The 20928-nt window shown below is 47.0% G+C and overlaps 1 protein-coding gene across 1 annotated transcript in view; it reads left to right on the forward strand.

Moving 5' to 3' along the window:
* Positions 1-352: 352 nt before the first annotated feature.
* Positions 353-20928, forward strand: part of LATS2 (large tumor suppressor kinase 2) — an 89450-nt gene continuing 68874 nt past the window's right edge. The window contains exons 1-2 of the mRNA XM_030813259.1: positions 353-1040; positions 16840-17384. Of these exons, the coding sequence (XP_030669119.1) occupies positions 17043-17384 (342 nt within the window). The 5' untranslated portion in view covers positions 353-1040; positions 16840-17042. The remainder of the gene's footprint in view (positions 1041-16839; positions 17385-20928) is intronic.

The following is a 20928-nucleotide window of genomic DNA, read 5'->3' on the forward strand; positions in this document are numbered from 1 at the left end:
GTACACGGGGAGGGGAGGCTGATTAAATTAAATCAGATTAAATTTGGGTGTGCATCAGACGTTCTTTTTTTTTTTTTGAGACGGAGTTTTGCTCTTGTTGCCCAGGCTGGAGTGCAATGATGCTATCTCAGCTCACCGCAACCTCCGCCTCCCGGGTTCCAGCGATTCTCTTGCCTCAGCCTCCCGAAGAGCTGGGATTACAGGCATGCGCCACCACGCCTGGCTAATTTTGTATTTTTAGTAGAGACGGAGTTTCTCCATGTTGGTCAGGCTGGTCTCGAACTCCCGACCTCAGGTGATCCGCCCGCCTAGACCTCTCAAAGTGCTGGGATTACAGGCGTGAGCCACCGCTCCTGGCAAACCTTCTTCTTAATTGTTCGATTCCACTGTCCCAATAGCCGTCTGTCCTTTTCTGCCCCTAGTTTTAGTGTCCAGCCCCTAGTTGGTAACTTGGTGGCTCCTTCAGGCCTGCTAACTTTTTTTTTTTTTTCCACCAAGACTGGAATGAGATACTTAAGAATAGTGGCTTTAACGACAGTTACCAACTTTTAATACAAATGCAGTCGAGAGGGCAAATACTCAAGTTTGGGGGCGGATAGCAGCGAGTCAAATAGGTCCGAGAGGCCCCGGCGGGCTACCGCAGGCCAGCAGGGAGGCCGTGGGCAGGTGGCGGTCGAGGCCGGAGGCAGGAAGCGCGGCCGGGCGGGGCTGGGCGGAGCGGCCGCGGCGGAGCAGGGGCCGCAGGCGCCCCGCCCGGACTGGTATGCGGCCGAGAGTGACGCGGGAGGCGGGGTCACGTGACGCCCGTGGAATGCCAACAATGTAGCGAATGTCCCACTTGGGTCTGCGCTTTGGAACCGCGGCGTGAGCGCTCCGGGAAGATGGAGCAGTCGCCGTCCACGCCACCGCCGCCGCCCGGGGCTCCCCCGTCCCTGCGGGGCCAGCAGCAGCTCCAGCCACCAGTGCCCGGTCTCCCGGCGCGCGAGGCCCGGGAGCCGCGGGCCAGGACGCCCCCGAGGGTGTAGACCGCGCCCCTGGAGGTGAGGGGGCTGGGAGCTGGGGTCGGGGCGGCAGCCGGGAGGGTGGCGAGAGTTTCCGCGAAGCGGTCGAGCCCTGCGGCTCCGCGCACCTACCGGGGGCCGAGGCTCCGGGAAGGGCGCCCGGCGGGGCGGCCGAGGAAGTTTGTCCGGACGGAGCCCTGCGCCCTGCCCCCACGGTCCGCGCCCGCCCGGAGCCGCCCCCGCCCGGCAGCGCGTAGTCCAGGCCGTACGGAGCCCGCGGAGCCGGTTCCAGAGGAGCCGGGGAAGTTGGAGGCCGGCGTCGGGCGGGGGCAGCGGGGCTGCGCCGCTTTGTTGTGCGGCGACGGGGGCGACCGGGATCCCGGCGGGGCAGGGGCGGCGCGGCCGGGGGGCGGTGTCCTAGAGCCGAAAGGCCGTAGCGCCGGGCGCGCCTCTGCTTCCGCTGTCCCCGGGGGCTCGGCTTTCCACTAGACGCTCGGCCAGGCGCCCCTGACAGCCTCGGGACCCCCGCGTCCGGCGGCGCAGCGGTCCCACGGAGCCGGGGCCGTCCTCCCGGCCGCGCCATAGTCCCACGGGCCAATCAGTCCTTCGGAGCCCGCCCTGTTGGCCCCCGTCGGCCGCCCCGTCGTCCCGCGAGCCGACAGACCCACGGCCGTGCCGCAGTCGAGGCCGCGCCGCCCCTCAGCCCCCGGTGGCTGCGCCGCCGCACCCACGGCCGCGCGGTTCCCACCTGGTCCCCCGCGGCCGCGCCGCCGGCCCACGGGCCAGTCAGCCCCTCAGAGGCCACCGGACCCTGGGGGCGCCGTTTCTCCCGAGCCGCGGGCGGCCAGGCCCTGCTCGGCGTCTCCCGGCCGGCTGCCGCGCCAACTGTGCTAGTTTGCTCACGGTCTTGGCGGGACGCGGCCCGAGCGGCAGGAGCGCTTTCGTGGCCACGCGAGCGGCGGCCGTTGCATAACACGCCATTCCTGTGCCCTAGTTTAGCGACGTGTGGGGGGCTTGGCTTTCTCTTCTGATGCAAGCTCACCTGCGCTTAGCTCCCCAGCCGGACTCTGGAGATGGGAATTCTGACATCATTCACATGTTGCCATCACTCCAGAACTTCAACACTCCAGCCCAACTCCAGAACTTCTGAGCAGCTTTCCCTCGGGGATGGAGTGCGACCTGGAGCAAACCCGTTTGTGAAATCCAAGTCTCCAGTGTCCCGAGGGTTGGGAGCGGGGGGCGAGGCGAGGAATGGACCCTGAAGAGGGTAAAACCCACCTGACCAGGGCGCCAAGCAGCCGGTAACAGGGTCCCGAGTTAGCTCGGCGGCTGGCGGCTGTTCTGAGGCCTTTGGATGAGAAATGCTATTTTGCGAGGATCATCATGAAAGAACTTAACTTGCAGATTTTGTTGACAAAATGTTGTTGTTATTTTAAGACAGGATCTCGCTCTGTCTCCCAGGCTGGAGGGGAGTGGCGCGATCTCGGCTCACTGCAACCTCCGTCTCCCAGGTTCAAGCGATTCTCCTGCCTTAGCCTCCCAAGTAGCTGGGATTACAGGCCCGCGCCACCAGCCCAGCTAATTTTGTATTTTTTAGTAGAGACGGGTTTCGCCGTGTTGGCCAGGCTGGCTCTCGAACTCCTGACCTCAGGTGATCCACCTGCCTCACTCTCCCAGAGTGCTGGGATTACAGGCGTGAGCCACCGTGCCCCACCTGACAATTTTGAACAAGAACTTTTACATTTTCACGCTTCTCTATGATGGATGTAAGAGTGTTTGTTGTTGTTGTTGTTGTTTGGTTTTTTTTCTGAGACGTTATCTTGCCCTGTCGCCCAGGCTGGAGTGCAGTGGCGCGATCTCGGCTCACTGCAATCTCCGCCTCCTGGGTTCAAGCCATCTCCTACCTCAGTCTCCCGAGTAGCTGGGATTACTGGCGTGTGCCACCATGCCCGGCTTATTTTTTGTATTTTTAGTAGAGACGGGGTTTCACCGTGTTAGCCATGATGGTCTCAATCTCCTGACCTTGTGATCCGCCCGCCTCGGCCTCCCAAACTGCTGGGATTACAGGCGTAAGCCACCGCACCCAGCCAAGAGTGTTTTTAATGTAATAGCATTAAAAAAATTATTTCACCTTAACTGCTAAGCCATAGAGTATACATTTGGCCGGTAAATAATTCAAATTAATAGCTGAACAGCTCTTTTCACAAAGTATTCAACAAATATGTACATTTTTAAAGGAAAGTTTGCCCATATTTTAATAAGAAACAAATATACTGAAATTTGAATGGGAAATCACAAAAATGTGTGATCTTGCACAAGTGTTCTGCTTAAAATTTTAACTTAGAAGATGAGGGGCCTTCCCTTAATCATGGAAAAAGTAACTCATGGCTGATTATTAGGAAATTTGTACTAAATCTTGATGTATATTTTTGGTAAGCTGCTTTGCATGTTTTAAGTTTTTTTTTTTTTTCCGTAACAACTGTTGTAATAAGGTAGTAACAGAAAAAATATTCCAGAATGAGAACGTATAAACTGTTTATGACGTCTATTTAACTGTAATTAACAAGTCAGTGCCTCACAAAATTTTGTCTCATGCAGGTATAGAAGGCACTGAATATAATAATAATAATAGTGCAATGGATATATCAGCATTCCTTTGAAAATAAGTTGGTGAACATTTAATAACTTTCCAAATCTCAGGCAGTTTAAGGTATCTGAGCAGAGGCTAGCCCGTCTTGCAAAATTACAAAGGTGAATTACTAGAATCATTGAATTATAGAACTGGAAGGGATTCTTCTGGCTTCTCCATCGAGTTTGAAATAGTTTAAGTGTAAATTGGAGCTGTACATGTTCCTTAGCAAATCACAGGGGTGGTGGGAGGGACTTTCTTTTGGTGGGAGGGGAATGATTTTACAATAAGATTCCTTGTTATTTTAAATGCTGTGTTGTAAATAGCCAGCCCTGGGCTCCTAAACTCCACCGAGGGGTGGGGTAGGGTGGGGGTTGAAGCTGATAAATTGACCATAAACAGAGGAAGGATTTCGGGAAGCTGGGGTTAGGGGGTAGAGGTGTTCTTTTTTGTATTGGAAAAACCGTACCAACACCATTTTTGAAAAGCTGCTTTTGTATTTTATTTTGTAGTTAAAATCATGTGAAACTTCTAAACAGTATTTCTTACTGACTTTTTAAAAGCAGTTGGTGTGAAGAAATACAGAAGTTAAATTCAAATGCATTGACTCTGTCTTGACTGAATCTGTTCTAAAAAATACTGAAATGTTCTGATGAACAGAAAGAAGGGTAAGGCTTGATTGAAGTGACTGACTTCTAGCTCTAAACATTCTCTGAATCTTCTTCCTTTTAAAAAGTCTATTGCTTAGTAATTCCTCTAGAAGGAGTGGGCCTTCGAATTACACAAGTCCGGGGGCATCGTTCCCATTGTATGCTGGGTCACTGCCGCTCTGTAATGGGCTTTATTACATAGAGTGCCCTGTGATGGCCCCAGTATGAGGGCAGCCCTGCTTGGGATGTTCATTTCACTGTTAGCTGTTCTCTCAGTATTTTAAGGCTAATGTTACATGATTATTTTTATTTATTTATTTATTTATTTATTTAAGATGGAATCTTGCTCTGTCGCCCAGGCTGGAGTGCAGTGGCACAATCTCGGCTCACTGCAAGCTCCACCTCCCGGGTTCAAGCAATTCCCAAAGTGCTGGGATTACAGGCATGAGCCACCTCTCCCGGCCTGTTATGTGATTATTTTTATTTAGTTTTATTTATTCAGTATGAAAACAGCAGGGTAATATTGGAAATAAAGACATTGGTTATGATGTTAAAATTAGAATGGAAATTTGGCATTGTTTAATGTTTGCCGTTCACCCTGGGAAGACTTTGTTGGTTATCATCTAGATCATGTCAAGTTAATTGTGACAAGTGTTTTAAGTTAATTCAGAAATACTTTTTGTGTGACAATATTTGACATACATGGGAATTTTTCTGGGAGAAAAATAAAAAAATCCCATATTTTGTAGCCGTGGTTTGTATTTCTTGTTAACACTGATTATTAGAATCTTGTAGTGTAGTTTAGATCCTATAGACCCTTGATCAGTTAGGATGGTAAGGATCTTAAGAATGTAAGCTGGATTTTGAAAGGAGTGGGCCTCTGTTTGGAATAGTGAGCCTCCCTGGCTCTAGGCAGTTATCTTGAGCAGGAATGCTAAGGGCCAACATGGTTCATTGCTAGTTAACTCCATTCTTACTCGGGAGTCTCACTCATTTTTCTCATTAAATGTACCCGGACGACACCTGCCCCCTCCCCAATATTTTTTGGCTGTTTTGTTCATCTTTCTCTCCCACGTTTGAGCCTTTTCATTGCAAGTTCCAGGCTCCAAGAATAGCTTCACACTTTCTCCATCAAATCATAGCCTTTCAGCCTTTCTAATTTTGGTGAAACATCCCTTTCTCTAAGATACCTTCTCCAAATAATCTCAACACCTTCCTGAAGAATTGTGCTCCTCCATGGAAGTAGGCAGGGATTCTTTGGACAGTCACAGTATTTATTACTTCAGTCCATAGCAATGATTCTCAAACGGGAGGGGTGTTCTAACTCCCTAGCTGGAGCATATCCAAAACTTGGAGGGGTGCAGAGGAGGCAAGGCTTTCTTAACGATTGAGAACCCCTGCCGGGCTATGGAAATTGAATGTAAGATGGCCGGCCTATCCTGTTGGGTCACTTGCTATTAGGAATGCTGCAAAGAACTAATAATGTATGTGCAGCTTGGTCACTCTATGTTGCAATATCTTGAGTACAGACTTCTGTAGCTCAGTTTTTTTTATGCCATTTATATTTGCATAATGTATATCATAAAAACATCATGTACAAAGCTGTCTAATAGAGAATGTGATGGTGTCTTTTTCCCCGAGAATGTAAGCTTATGTAGAAGTGATACCCTAGCTGGGCATGGTGGCTCATGCCCATAATTCCAGCACTTTGGGAGGCCGAGGCAGGGGGATCACTTGAGTCCAGGAATTCGAGACGACCTTGGGTGACATGGCGAAACCCCATTTCATGGCGAAACTCCCCCTCAGATCTTGCCACTGCACTCCAGCCTGGGCAACCAGAGTGAGACCCTACCCCCCGCCCCCCAAAAAAAGACCCAATTCTACCTGGGTGAGACCTTACAGTGTCCAGCACAATGCTCAGTACACATGGCAATGCCAAATTCTCTGAGGCCTTGTGATGATGCTGCTATTGGAGAGTGGGAATTCTTCTAAAGTGTGTTTTCCTGGATCCCCAGAGGAATGCAATCACTGCCTTCCTCAAAGACCCTCATTATGAGAGGTAGCCCTTGGCCTGTGGCTTCCTGGCCTGACAGTGCTGGAATGGTACATCCACATAGTGGTTTATGATTCTGACATTTAGCATCTGGCTGGAGGCCTGGCCTGTCTGCCTGATTTAGTTTCAGCTTTGCTAGTTAATTATAGTAGGGATATGATTTAAATAATAGCTGGAATTTTAGGTTCAAGAAATCCTGCTTCAGAAAATGCCAACGTGTGTCATTAGTGCAGGTCCCATGAGACACTGGTTTGGTTGGTTCCTTGGTTGGTGCTTGATGTGTGTTTGGCAGCCAGTGTGGGTTTGTGAAGCACTAGGAGAAATTAGAATAAAAATTCTTGAACATCTGATAGCATTTTCCAGGATTGGATTGAGGGTTGGAATTGGGTTTGGTAGGACCAAATTAAAGGCAGGCTTAAAATTTTGCTCTCACATTGTTTACACAGGCCACCTATATTAAGCATGGGATTTAGTAGTTGTCTCAGCTCTGGATTTAGAAAATGAGGTGCTTTTGTTTTGTGAGTTGTTACGGTTTTAAAATTCCAGCGTTTGTAGTTTCTTAAAGTGTGTTTAAATCAATTGGTGATGCCAAAGAAATTTCCAAAGTTAGATTTACTTTGCTTGATATCCCCATTTTTTAAAAGTCCACATCCATGAGGGTCATATTTATAAAACTCTTGATGAAAGAAAAATTTCCCATATGTGAAGTCTCATTAAAATGGTATAGTAGTATGTCAGAGTTGTTCATTTCCAGCTGCAGTCTTTTTTTTTTTTTTTTTTTTTTTGAGACGGAGTCTTGCCCTGTCGCCCAGGCTGGAGTGCAGTGGCGCGATTTCGGCTCACTGCAAGCTCCGCCCGCGGGGTTCACCCCATTCTCCTGCCTCAGCCTCCCGAGTAGCTGGGAATACAGGCGCCCGCCACTATGCCCGGCTAATTTTTTTTTTTTTTTTTTGTATATTTAGTAGAGACGGGGTTTTACCGTGTTAGCCAGGATGGTCTCGATCTCCTGACCTCGTGATCCACCCACCTCGGCCTACCAAAGTGCTGGGGTTACAGGCGTGAGCCACCACGCCCGGCCTCCAGCTGCAGTCTTGACTGATGAGTATTCTCATGAAAATTCTTTCAAAAGTTCATAATTTGGCCATGAAATCAACTGTCTTCAAATTAAAGCTTAAAATACACAGTCTCAAGCTGAAAAAATGCTTTCATTCTTTATGAAACTGAAGGAACGTTTCATCCTTTCTAAAGTACTCAGGCAAGAACACGGTTTATCTGTAGGTACTGTTTTGCATATTCACTTAAGACAGGGACAGCCCTTGTGGTATCCCTAGACTGGTGCCTCACTGTGGTGGGAGATGGAGAAAAAATCAGAACAGGGTGTGGGGTCCTCCCCCTCCCTCCGTACCAAACAAAACCAGGTGGTAGGTTTAGGGATGTCACTGAATAATCCTCTCAACTTTTTTGTATGTTTGAAATTTTTCTTAAGCAGATGTTGAGGGGGGAAATGGAAAAAGAAAGAAAAACCAGGACTCCTGATCTGGCTTCTGTTTAAGGGCACAGCCACTTAGTATTTCTTTGCTCAGGTATAAACAGACATCGACATAGAAATGTCCAGACTTGACTACCCTGGTTGATGTTATTATTTGAATGTTTGTGGCACCCACAGATGCTTAACACCCCAACTGTCTCTAGGAGCATGGCTCTGCTGTGAGTCAGTATCTGTGTGGTGGAGGGCCAGTGGGGTGGGGAGGTACAGCTGCCCTAGGGTTTGGACTTCACGTGGAGACTTTGCCCTGCTATATCCTACCCAGTCCCTAGGTCCAGTCTTCTGATTGTGTAGCTATGTTTATTTATTTATTTAATTTTTTTTTTTGAGGTGGAGACTTGCTCTGTTGCCTAGGCTGGAGTGCGGTGGAATGACCTCAGCTCACTGCAACCCCCACCTCCCAGGTTCAAGCAATTTCCAGCTAATTTTTACAGTTTTAGTAGAGATGGGGTTTTGCCATGTTGGCCAGGCTGGTCTTGAACTCCTGACCTCAAGTGATCTGCCTCCCCCTGGCTCCCAAAGTGCTAGGATTACAGGCATGAGCCACTGCACCCAGCCGTGTAGCTATGTTTACAAAGGGAGCCGTTGTTCAAACACGAGTTTGCTAAATAGGAATAGTTAGGAGACTTTTTTCCCCATTTTTAAAAATTGAGGAAAAATATACATAATGTTTATCCTTTTAACCATTCATAAGTATACGGTTCAGTTAAGTGGCATTAAATGTACCATTACTGCAAACGTCACCACTGTCTATACATAAGACTTTTTCATCATCCCAAACAAAAACTGTACCCCTTAAATAAAAATTCCCTGTTCCCCTTTCTTCTGGTAATCTCTCTTCTTCTTTTTTTTTTTTTTTTTTTTTTTGAGATGGAGTCTTGCTCTGTCACCCAGCCTGGAGTGCAGTGGCGCAATCTCGGCTCACTGCAAGCTCCACCTCCCGGGTTCACGCCATTCTCCTGCCTCAGCCTCTCTGAGTAGCTGGGACTACAGGCGCCCGCCACCACGCCCGGCTAATTTTTTGTATTTTTAGTAGAGACGGGGTTTCACCGTGGTCTCGATCTCCTGACCTTGTGATCCGCGCGCCTCGGCCTCCCAAAGTGCTGGAATTATAAGCGTGAGCCACTGCGCCCGGCGGTAATCTCTCTTCTTTCTGTCTCTACGAATTTGCCTACTGGAGGTAACTCACATAACTGGAATCATACAATATTTCCTTTTTGTGTTTGGCTTATTTCACTTAGCATAATGTTCTTGAGGTGCATCTTTATTGTTGCATATGACAGGATTTCCGTCCTTTTTATAGCTGAATAATATGCCATAGTCCTGTGACTTTTGTTCTATGTGAACCTCCGTCGGCCACATTTCATTTAGACCTGCATGTTAAACTTCAGAGAAAGTGCTGCCGTTGACTGAGGCTTCGTTCTCCTTTATCACCTTAGACCTTTGGGGTGGCACTGGCAGGCTTTGTCCTCAGTGTGGAACTGAGGACGCAGACTCGGTGCTGAGTGACTACCTGTGTCTTTCAACAGATGTTGCGTGGGCCTGTGTGCGCATGCCTGGGAGTAGATGGGGGTAAACCAAACAGGATGCTCCTGCCCTCATGGTGCTATCAGGTTCTTCAAGAGGAAGCACACCAGCCAGTGATGGTGCTTTGGGAAGCGCTGGGAGTGAACATGTATGGTCCCTTAGATTGGGAAGGTCAGGAAGGTCCTTCTGTGGGAGAGGTTCTAGGCTGAGGTTTTAGGAGTAGGAGTGAGCCAGGCGGGTGGGGTTGGGTTGGGCTTTTTTTTTTTTTTTTTGAGACAGAGTCTCACTCTGTCGCCAAGCTGGAGTGCAGTGGCATGATCTCGGCTCACTGTATCCTCTGCCTCCTGGGTTCAAGCGATTCTCCTGCCTCAGCCTCCCAAGTAGCTGGGACTATAGGTGCGTGCCACCACGCCCAGCTAATTTTTGTATATTTGGTGGAGACAGGGTTTCACTGTGTTGGCCAGGATGGTCTCGATCTCCTGACTTCGTGATCTGCCCGCCTCAGCCTCCCAAAGTGCTGGGATTACAGGCGTGAGCCACCGTGCCTGGCCCAGGGTTGGGTTTTTCTAGCTGAGAGAAAGGTTTTGCAAGTTGGGGAGGACAGGAAGCATTGGTGTCTTTGACATACACAGGATCATAGAGTCAACCCAGACCTGGTGTTTGAGCTGCAGTCAGCATCTTGAGGCTCAGATGCTGCTCAGAACTGAGCAACCTGGCACCTGGCTGCAGGCACGTTTCAGAGAGGAATGACTTAAGCTTTTCTTCTCTGTGCTTTTCTGTCTTTACAGTTAAAAGAAAGCTACTTTAACTTTCTTAGCATCATTCTCAAACACTGATTTAAAGAGGAGTCACTCGGCTGGGCACGGTAGCCCACGCCTGTTATCCCAGCACTTTGGGAGGCTGAGGCAGGTGGATCACTTGAGATCAGGAGTTCGAGACCAGCCTAGGCAACAGGGTGAAACTCCCATCTCTGCTAAAAATACAAAAATTAACCGAGTGTGGTGGTGCACGCCTGTAATCTCAGTTATTCGGGTGGCTGAGGCACAAGAATCGCTTGAACCTAGAAGGTGGAGGTTGCAGTGAGCTGAGATTGAGCCACTGCACTCCAGTCTAGGTGACAGAGTGAGACTCTCTCAAAAAAAAATAAATAAATAAAGAGGAGTCACTTGGAGCAAGCATGAAATACCTGTTTCTGTGTTCAGTTTGGTAATTTTTCCGTGGTCTTATCTCCTGGCCTCATTAAACCTTTTTTGCCTAACTTATTATAAATCTTTAATTAGTAATGGTGATAATTGATCAGTGTATCATGCATTACAGATTGAGCCTGCTGTCACACACAGCACCACTGTGATCCTCAAGGCAAGCCTGTCAGGTAGACAGTAGCGGGTGTTAGACCCTTGGTACCATGCAGGAGCTCGAAACTCAGCAAGGTTAAGTGACAGGCTCAGACCACACGCTCAGTGCCAGAGCTGGGGAAGGACCCAGGCCTCCCACCTCCAGCCACTTTAGCACTGCGCACCCAGTTCTCAGTGAGCTTCCCTGCTCTGTGCTTTTTCAACAGGGTCTTGCTCTGACTCCCAGGCTGGAGTGCAGTAGTGTGACCTTGACTCACTGCAGCCTCTACCTCCTGGGTTTAAGTGATTCTCCCACCTCAGCCTCCTGAGTGGCTGGGACCATAGGTGTGCCTCCACACCTGGCTAATTATTTAATTACTTTTAGAAATGGCATCTCCCTGTATTGCCCAGGTTGGTCTCCAGCTCCTGGGCTCAAGCAGTCCTCCCGCCTTGGCCTCCCAAAGTGCCAGGATTACATGTGTGAGCCACTGGACCCAGCCTGCCCTGTGCTTTTTCACCTTTGGTCACTGCCTTCCTCCTCCACCACTGACGCTGCTCTCCTGGTGGGCCACATTGCCCATACAGGTGAGGTTTCCTGGCTCAGAGAATGGCACCACCACTGGCCCCATTTTCAAACCAGAAACTTGGGCTCATCTTTCATATCAGTCCTTTCCAGTGAACGTTACTTACTCCTATGGGTTCTACCTTTTAGTGCTATTAAATGCACCCACTTTTCTCTATCCTATAACTGCTCTGTGTTTCAGATCCCCATAATTCTTTGGGCAAACTTTCATTGTGACACATACCCTATAGTGTATTTAAATAATTAATTTTCTCCTCTGCCTTCCCATCTTGAGCTATGAGCTCCTTAAAGTCAGAGGCAAATCAGTCTTTCTGCATCCTCAGGACCAAGTAACAGGGTCACCTTGTGTGGGTGTTCAGGTTGTGCACTGCTCAAGGGCCCTACATATAAGAGGGCTTGTCTCACATGACATGTATACACATTTATATGAGGGCATGTGCAGTCTGCTTGGAGACTTTTAGCCACTCACGGAAGACCTGGGTGGCAGTAGAGACTCACCTCCCCTGACATGGCATATGTGTCACACATCTTCTAAAGGGCACACATGATCACCCTCCTCTGTGACTTGCACTAAGACCATTTCTTTCTCTCTTATGCCTCAGAGGTCCCGTTCACGCCTTCCATTTGACTCAGCCTTTTCCCACCCCCCCTCACGTGGCTGTGGTATCAAGGCACGTCTATGCGTGGGCCAGGGCCTCTTGCCCACAGGGCTCCGGGAAGCTCCCCAGGGAGAGTTGTTGGTGCTGTACAATAATATAGAAACAAAAAACTTCTTGAGGAAGGGGTGCCTTTTTATAGTCTCTCCAGGGGCTCTGCCAGTCACTCTTCAGCAAGTATTTTTACTGGGAAGTATTTGGCACGGCGGTAGAAGCAAGGCCTTGAGCTGAGCACCCACGCTGCAGCTCCTCACAGCTCTGGGCCTGGAGCCATGGCAGCCTGAATGGCAGCGGTGCCATTTGTTATAGCCCAGACCAGGAGCAACCTAAACGTCCATTAGGTAGAATGGATGCCTAAGTTACGGTGTATTCATACAAGGGGATATTACTCAGCAATGACAACTGACAGGCTTCTGCTATATATATACTACGTGTATGAATCTGCAAATATAGTGTTGAACGAAATGTGCTCAACTACAGAGTAGAGATTGCGTAATTCCTTGGATATACAGTTCAAAAACTGGTCAGACTAATCCTTGGTGTTAGATGACATGAAGGTGGTTCCCCTTGAGGGTTCCCCTTGGTCTGTGGGGGCCTGGGGGCTTCTGGGGTTGTGATAATGCTACACTTCTTGATCTGGATGTTGTGATAATGCTACACTTCTTGATCTGGATGTTGTGATAATGCTACACTTCTTGATCTGGATGTTGTGATAATGCTACACTTCTTGATCTGGATGTTGTGATAATGATACACTTCTTGGTCTGGATGCTGTTTACATGAGTGTGTTCTCTTGGTGAACATTTGTCAATCTTACAATCTGTGCACTTGAAAAAATAGATGTTAAATAAGTGGATTGCTCCTACCCCCTCCACCCCCAAAAGGCTTACTGTTCCTCCTGGCTTTCAGCAGCTTTCCATCTCTATCTATCTATCTATCTATCTATCCATCCATCTATCTATCATCTATCTATCTATCCATCTATGAGACAGAATCTCCCTCTGTCGCCCAGGCTGGAGTGCAGTGGCACAATCTCAGCTCACTGCAGACTCCACCCCCTGGGTTCAAGGGATTCTCCTGCCTCAGCCTCCCGAGTAGCTGGACTACAGGGGTGTGCTGTCACACCTGGCTAATTTTTGTATTTTTAGTAGAGACAGCGTTTCACTGTATTGGCCAGGCTGGTCTCAAACTCCTGACCTCAAGTGATCTGCCTGCCTCAGCATCCGAAAGAGCTGGGATTATAGACGTGAGCCACAGCGCCCGGCCAGCTTCCCTTCTTTAGAGCAGATTCCAGAGAGAGCTTTCCAGCCTCAGAGTCAACCAGGACCTCCTTCAGCCACCCCCAACTCCCTTCGCTCTGCTTATGTGATGGGGGAGAGGACATCCCTGCATCCTGGCTTTAACATAGAACTTTCTCATGGTTCTTTTTCTTCAGTCTGCATTGTCTCTTGTGGCTCTTGCCCTTTCATAGCTGAGGGAAAAACAGCTTGCCCCTTCTGTGCCCTGCTAATGTCACTGCTGGTAAAAAGAGACATATCACAGGTGGCTGCTCCTCTAAGGAATGTGAGTGAGCCGGGAGGGCCTTCAGCCATCCACTCACCTGGTAGCTCCATTTCATGGCTGAGCAGGCAGGCCACTGGCTAGGCAAGTGTCCTATATGCAGATGCCAGCACCCCTCCCCACCATCCCCCATCTGTGCCTTTCATTCCAGACCTGAAACCCCTTCCCCTTGCCCCCGGGGCTGCTGCTCCTCACCCAGGAAGTGTTGCACTTGTCCCTTCTAAGCTCACCTTCCACTCAGGCCATGTCACTCCTTAGCTGAATCATAGGCAGTGGCTGCCCATCCTCTGCACTGAGTCCAGACTCAACATGGCCGGGAATTGAGCCTCTGGATACCTCCATGGTTTCATCCCACGAGACACCCCCAGCACCGCCCAGTCCTTTGACCTCCTGTGTCTCCAGGAAGAGCCTGCATTGCACAGACCTGAATGTGGTGGGTGGAGCCTAAAGGCTTCTTTGCATATGCTGTTCCCTCTAGCTGGAATTCCATTCCTCCTGACACTCAGGTCTAATTATTTCTACCTTAGAGCTCTTTCTTTTTTATTCTCCAGGCATCTCTCTTTTTTTGAAGCTGTTTATTTGCCTGCCTCACCCCAGCTTTCACTTGACAGTAAACTTGCTGAAGCCAAGATTTTGTTTTCATTTATCCTGTCAGTGCCTGAGATTCAGTAGGTTTCTTTTATTTTTTTTTTTTTGGTTTTTTTTTTTTGAGATGGAGTTTTGCTCTTGTTGCCCAGGCTGGAGTGCGATGGTGCGATCTCGGCTCACTGCAACCCCCGCCTCCCTGGTTCAAGTGATTCTCCTGCCTCAGCCTCCCAAGTAGCTGGGATTATAGGCACCCGCCACCATGCCTGGCTAATTTTTTATTTTTAGTTAGTAGAGACAGGGTTTCACTATGTTAGCCAGGCTGGTCTCGAACTCCTGACCTCAGGTGATCCACCCGCCTTGGCCTCCCAAAGTGGCTGGGATTACAGGCGTGAGCCACCACGCCCAGCCTTGAGTAGGTATTTAATAAATGTTTGTATGGTAGATAAAGGGTGGATGGGCTAGATGAGTACATGGCCGAGTGAATGTATTTTGAGCATGAAGAAACTCTGCATATTGTCAGGCCCTCCCTTGCATTGATTGTTCTTGTGAAGATACTATGGCTGTGTTTTCTCTATTTGAGTTTTCAAAGAAAGGGAAGAAAACTTAAGATTGGAAACAAAGTGATTTGTGTGAATTCCTATAGGAAAAGAAACTCTACTGCCTCTTCCCAGACATACCGAGTCACTCCTAGGATCCTCCATACTGCTTGGCATCACCTTGAGAACCTCTCCGTTTTTGTCGGAAGGTGAAGTTACGGTTTTACAAAGTTAGGTATTTCAAAACAGATGCTTAGAGCACAAAGTCACTGAAATGAGTGTGGCTGCAATATGCCCCATTTTACACCAATTAAGCAGAGCTCTAGGCTTCTGGTATGTGGCCAGTACAGGCCCCAGGGGATCTGGGCTGTCCCTGGATCTAATAGCTCGATATCTGCACAGTCTTAACACTGTCATTTCAGTGACTTTACTATATTGTGTATTAAAATAGGGATTTCATGTGGAGAAATTTATTTAGTCTCTCTTTTACCTTCTAAATGGAGTCTTCTCACAATTATGTTGAGAAAGGGGATAGTTAAAACGCTTACAATCCCCTTCCCATCTAAGCAAGGACTAGGAATTCAAATGTCGTCTCTTAGTGTTTGCTACTGCGTATGGTTGTGCAATAGATCTATGTAAATTAACTCTTTGAACCGCACCTGACACATAGTAAGGCTGGGTGAATATTAGCTATCCTTTTTTTTTATAATCCACTTGAAAAGTCTGTGAAGCAGGATCACGGTTTACAGTTATAAAGTTTGTTACGGAAGTTAAACATCCAGATCCCTCTGCCCATCCCCGTTTAAAGGGTACTCTTTGGATCAGTTGTTCTTCGTTTATTAAAACTCAAAATGATTATCCTTCAAAATCTGCTCATTGAGTTCTGTGGAGTAATGGGGAGTGGGTGAGGGAAGGGGCAGCCACTAAGGGCTTTGGCACGGTGTGGGGTGCTGGCCCTGCCTTTCCCACCAGTGGGCACCTTGCCTGGGTTAGAGCACCTGGTTATATAAACAGTCATCATGGGGTGAAGAATAGGGAGGATGTTGTGTGTTCCAAGTACTGCAGGGCCTGGCACCCTTGTCATCTGACCCAGTGCTCACCACTGCCCTAAGCATCCATCTCTATTACATAGCAGGGAGTGGGGCTGAGGGAGGTGAAGGGACTGGTCCAGGGTCACCCACCCTTGTGACAAGTGACCTGTGCTGGCTACTGAGGGCGGTGTCGACTTGGGCTGGATTTTGCTTTCTGAATCAAAGAACAGCAGAGTAGGCCGTGAACTAGGCCTGGGGTAGGTAGAATTTACTATTGGAAAGTGCCTTTGTGACATCACGTTCCATATAACGAGGCCATTTCCATGCTGCAGTTGTAGTTCTGTACTAATAACTCCTACCCACATGATCATTTGATGTTCATGTGGCCGTGGTGCACTCTGAGAAGTTGCCTACATGCTGTTACCAGTCCCCTTCCATGTCAGTATCAATTGCTACAAGAAAGATATTTTAATTTTACTATTTAGGTCAAAATGCTGGTAAGTGGCCACCTTGTAAAAAACGAAGGAAGTAGTTACCTTCAAAAGTCTCATAATGTGTGTGTGGAAACTGCAATTGAAACATTTGCAACATGGGACACTTTTAATGTGACAGGCTTTGTGGTGTCTTTTAGGAAAATTGGGAGGGTTTTATAAGGAAAAGTTCAGAAAGTTTTCTAAAGATATGGAAGGACCACATCTCATGTGAGGGGGGAGAGGTTAGTAAAGCCATGGGGATGAAGGACAAGGAGTGGATTAGTTATTAGGAACAAGCCAGAAATCCAAGATCCCATGTAGAAAATTTAAATACTCCTCAAGCTGTGGGTTTCAAAATAAAATTTTATTATAATGAAGTATTTTAAATGAGCTGTCAGTTGTTAATACTACTGTTCTTGCCCTGAGTTGAATATTTATAGCAATTTACTTTATTGCAGATTACGTATTACAGGAAACATTTTGGGACAGCCGTAGATGTCATGTGCTCTAACCATGGTTGAACAGTATTTTTGTCATTTCTGAGAGGTGATGCATTCTTTCTTTTCTTTCCAAGCGGTATACTTCCACAATCACTTTATTTCTGAAAAGTAGCATTAACATTGCGTGAAAATGACAAATGAACATTTCTATCCCATTTATTTTCTTTTTCAGAGAGTGATGATCTTCAAAATGAAGACTTTGGGAAATTTTAGGTTCTCTATAGGAACTACAAAAATGGAAGGAAAGAACATTTTCAAAAGGAAATTATTTTGAAATTATGTTTACAACAAACTGATACTATTGACTTTTTTTTTTTTAAATAATAAAACACTTTAAGAAGATTGTATTTATGGTAAAAGGAAACTGGACTAACAATGAGGCCAAAGACTTTTCCTGCCACGACTTATTCTGGAAATAGCCGGCAGCGACTGCAGGAGATTCGTGAGGGGTTAAAGCAGCCATCCAAGTCTTCGGCTCAGGGGCTACCCGCGGGACCAAACAGTGACACTTCCCTGGATGCCAAAGTCCTGGGGAGCAAAGATGCCACCAGGCAGCAGCAGCAGATGAGAGCCACCCCGAAGTTCGGACCTTATCAGAAAGCCTTGAGGGAAATCAGATATTCCTTGTTGCCTTTTGCTAATGAATCGGGCACCTCTGCAGCTGCAGAAGTGAACCGGCAAATGCTGCAGGAACTGGTGAACGCAGGATGCGACCAGGTGGGTACAGACCTCCGCAGGGCCATGTGCAGAGGCAGCCATGGGACAGCTGGGGCAGTCAGAATGGTTTGGCAACTACTTGAAGACTTTGAATTGGTTACTACTTATACAAGTGTTTCTAGGTTAAAAACCCAAGGCCCTTTTAACACATAATTGAACTCACAATTGAAGGTTCTCTACCTTCTCTCTAAAAGGATCTTTTGAGCTGCTTTTCCTTTTTAGGCAAGTTCCAGAAGTTGCCGAGGTCTCCTGAAATTGTAACATGTATTTTCTGATCTGTTCTTGTGGAGATGAAAAGGGCTTTCATGCTTAGCCCCTTTTTTTGGTGTTTATTCGGGTTATTCTGAGCTATCATGGAAAGAGACTGGCTTCCCTTTTCTTGTTTTGGTTTGTGCTTTTTTTTTTCTAGAAATGGGAGGGTTGAGCAACATGCACTGGCTATGCTCTGACTCGGTTTTCTCCTATTTAAAAAAATAGTGTATATGCTGTTACAGGGGGTGTAACTATGAACATGTTCAGGAAATGGGAAAAACTAGAAAGAAAAAGCTTGAGAAATTGTCGAAAGTGTGGCAACACAGTCTCACTTTTCAGTTGTTTAGGATTAAAGGATACATTAGTGGAGGTGGCACCAGTTATACATTAATACACAACTTATAGAGATGAGTGTGGTGGCTCATGCCTGTAATCCCAGCACTTTGGGAGGCCAGGCAAGAAGATCACTTGAGGCCAGGAGTTTGAGACCAGCCTGGACAACATAGCGAGACTCCCCATCTCTACAAAAAATAAAAAGCTGGACGTGGTGGTGTGCACTTGTAGTCCCAGCTACATGGGATGCTGAGGCAGGAGGGATCGTTGAGCCTAGGAGTTTGAGGCTGCAGTGAGCTATGATAGCCACTGCACTCCAAGGCTGGTTAGCTGAGCGAGACCCTATCTCTAAAACACACACACACACACACACACACACACACACACACACACCCCTACACCTCATAGCCATACATTTATGATCTCTTAGCAATTCATATACCTGAATACAATCCAAATTGAGGGACAGGATCATATAAAATGGAACTAGTGTCCAACCAGGTAAAAATGTAATTAGTGAAATGTAACAAGTAAAACATAATTGCATTATGAAATGATTCATGAAAGCCAGTGCTTTATTACAATCTGTCATCTTAAAAATTACAGTTGCTTGAAGCGGAAATAAGCTAAATATTTTTGGTACCTTGGAAAAGTAGTAAGATTTCATGCTCAAAGCACATCAGAATGGCCCGAGCACTTCTGGTTTCTTAGAAATAACCTAATTACATACTCCTGGTGTTGCAGTCATAGGAAAAGGCTAACAGTGTTATTTGTTATTTCCAAAACCACTCTCAGTCCTCTTGTAGTTTATTACCATAGACCTTAAATAGGGAATTTACATTTCTCAGAGGAGATGTTTGTGAAATGAATCCTGCTGTTTTGTAGAGGGCTTCCTTGATACTTTGGGCCATACTAGGATTAACTTGTATATAGTGAGGATTGTTATGTCGAGCTGCTTTGATAAAGCACAGGGTCGTGAGTAATGTGGTGCAGAGTGTTTCAGCAGTGAAGCTGACAGCAAAGGCACAGCCATTCTCATTGTGAAAGCATGATGTTAAATATGCTGCCAAGCATTATCCCTTGACGTACAGAACCCAGCAGTTTTGAAAGTAGGGAAGGAGCAGTCCTGGGGAAATCTGGAGTAAGATTGCAGAGAAACTTTCAGGCCAACAGCAGAGCTTAAAATCTTCTCCTGTAAATCACTTGCAGACAAAGGAGGCAAGCCAAGCCCCTGTGTTGTTTGCAGTTGTGTTTCAGCTGTGAGAAAAAGAAACAAGTCAAGCAAATAATCCCATATACAGGTGGGATCTTATTAGGGTAAAATCCATTAGTGATAATTATAGTGCAAGAAGTAATAAAGCCAGTGCTGTTTCCAATACAGAAACACACAAATATAATAAAAGTAAGGATCATGACACCGATGAAGTTTCCATCAACATTTAATTTATGTTAATTGCTAGCAGAAAAGCCTCCATTTACCATATTTAATGCCCTTGAAATAATTGAGTCAGTTTGGTGTGTGGTGTTACTTTATAACTTAAAACAGCTGTGCCTCCACCTTTCCCCTCCACCTTTCCCCTCACACTTTTCTTGGTCTGAATGAAAAAATGCATTTGCTTTCAGAAAATTCAGGTAGGAAAGTCATTATGTGAACCCAAATAATAAGAGAGAAAAAGATAACAGTACCTTTAGAGTTGTATGCATCAGTTTGTTAAAAAGATGATTTGAATTCAGTATAATAGAGTTCTTTTTTTTTTTTAGACAGTGTCTTGCTCTGTCGCACAGGCCGGAGTGCGGTGGCGTCATCTTGGCTCACTGCAACCTGGGCCCCTGGGTTCAAGCGATTCTCCTGCCTCAGCCTCCCATGTAGCTGGGATTACAGGCACACAACACCACGCCTGGCTAATTTTTGTATTTTTAGCAGAGACGGGGTTTCACCATGTTGGCTAGGCTGGTCTCAAACTCCTGACCTCAAGTGATCTGCCTGCTTCGTTTGGCCTCCCAAGGTGCTGGGATTACAGGCGTGCGTCACCACGTCTGGCCGAGAGTCCTTATTGTTGCAGCTTTACCCCTTTCACTCCCAATGTTCTTTGTTTTTTTTTTCCGAGACGGAGTCTCGCTCTGTGGCCCAGGCTGGAGTGCAGTGGCGTGATCTCGGCTCACTGCAACTTCTGTCTCCCAGGTTCAAGCAATTCTCCTGCCTCAGCCTCCTGAGTAGCTGGGATTACAGGCACGTGCCACCACGCCTGGCTAATTTTTTGTATTTTTAGTAGAGACGGGTTTCGTGTTAGCCAGGATGGACTCAATCTCCTGACCTTGTGATCCGCCCTCCTCGGCCTCCCAAAGTGCTGGGATTACAGGCTTGAGTTACCATGCTCAGCCACTCCTACTGTTTTGTCTGTTTAAAAGGGTTTTGCTCTGTTGTGCAGGCTGGAGTGCAGTGGTGAGGTCACTGCTCACTGCAGCCTCGACCTTCCAGGCTCAAGCGATCCTCCTACCTCAGCCTCCCAAGTAGCTGGGACTACAGGTGTGCCACCACGTCTGGCCAGTTTTCAAAATTTTTTCTAGAGATGGCATCTCACTATGTTACCCAGGCTGGTCTGGAACTTACGGACTCAAGTGATCTGCCTGCCTTAACCTCCGAAAATGCTGGAATTATAAGTCCAAGCCACCATACCCAGCCTTAACTTTTTATTAAAGTAAAATTTATTTTAAAAGTGCACAATTTCTAAGCACACAGCATAGTGAATTTTTACATATTAAACCCACCCATGTAACTAGCATGTTTGGGTATATTTTTAATTAAAATACTTTAAAATGGAAATTTCTGGAAAAAGTAAAAGACTTAAGGGTATTTTCTGTGTAAGGATATGATGTGTATGTCAAATGATATGTTTATTAATCTTTTGCACATTAATTACTGAAAACTTACAAAAATTCCTGTAGAAAAGAACTAGGC

The sequence above is a fragment of the Nomascus leucogenys genome, chromosome 5 (assembly GCF_006542625.1).
Source record: "Nomascus leucogenys isolate Asia chromosome 5, Asia_NLE_v1, whole genome shotgun sequence".
Taxonomy (NCBI): Eukaryota; Metazoa; Chordata; class Mammalia; order Primates; family Hylobatidae; genus Nomascus; species Nomascus leucogenys.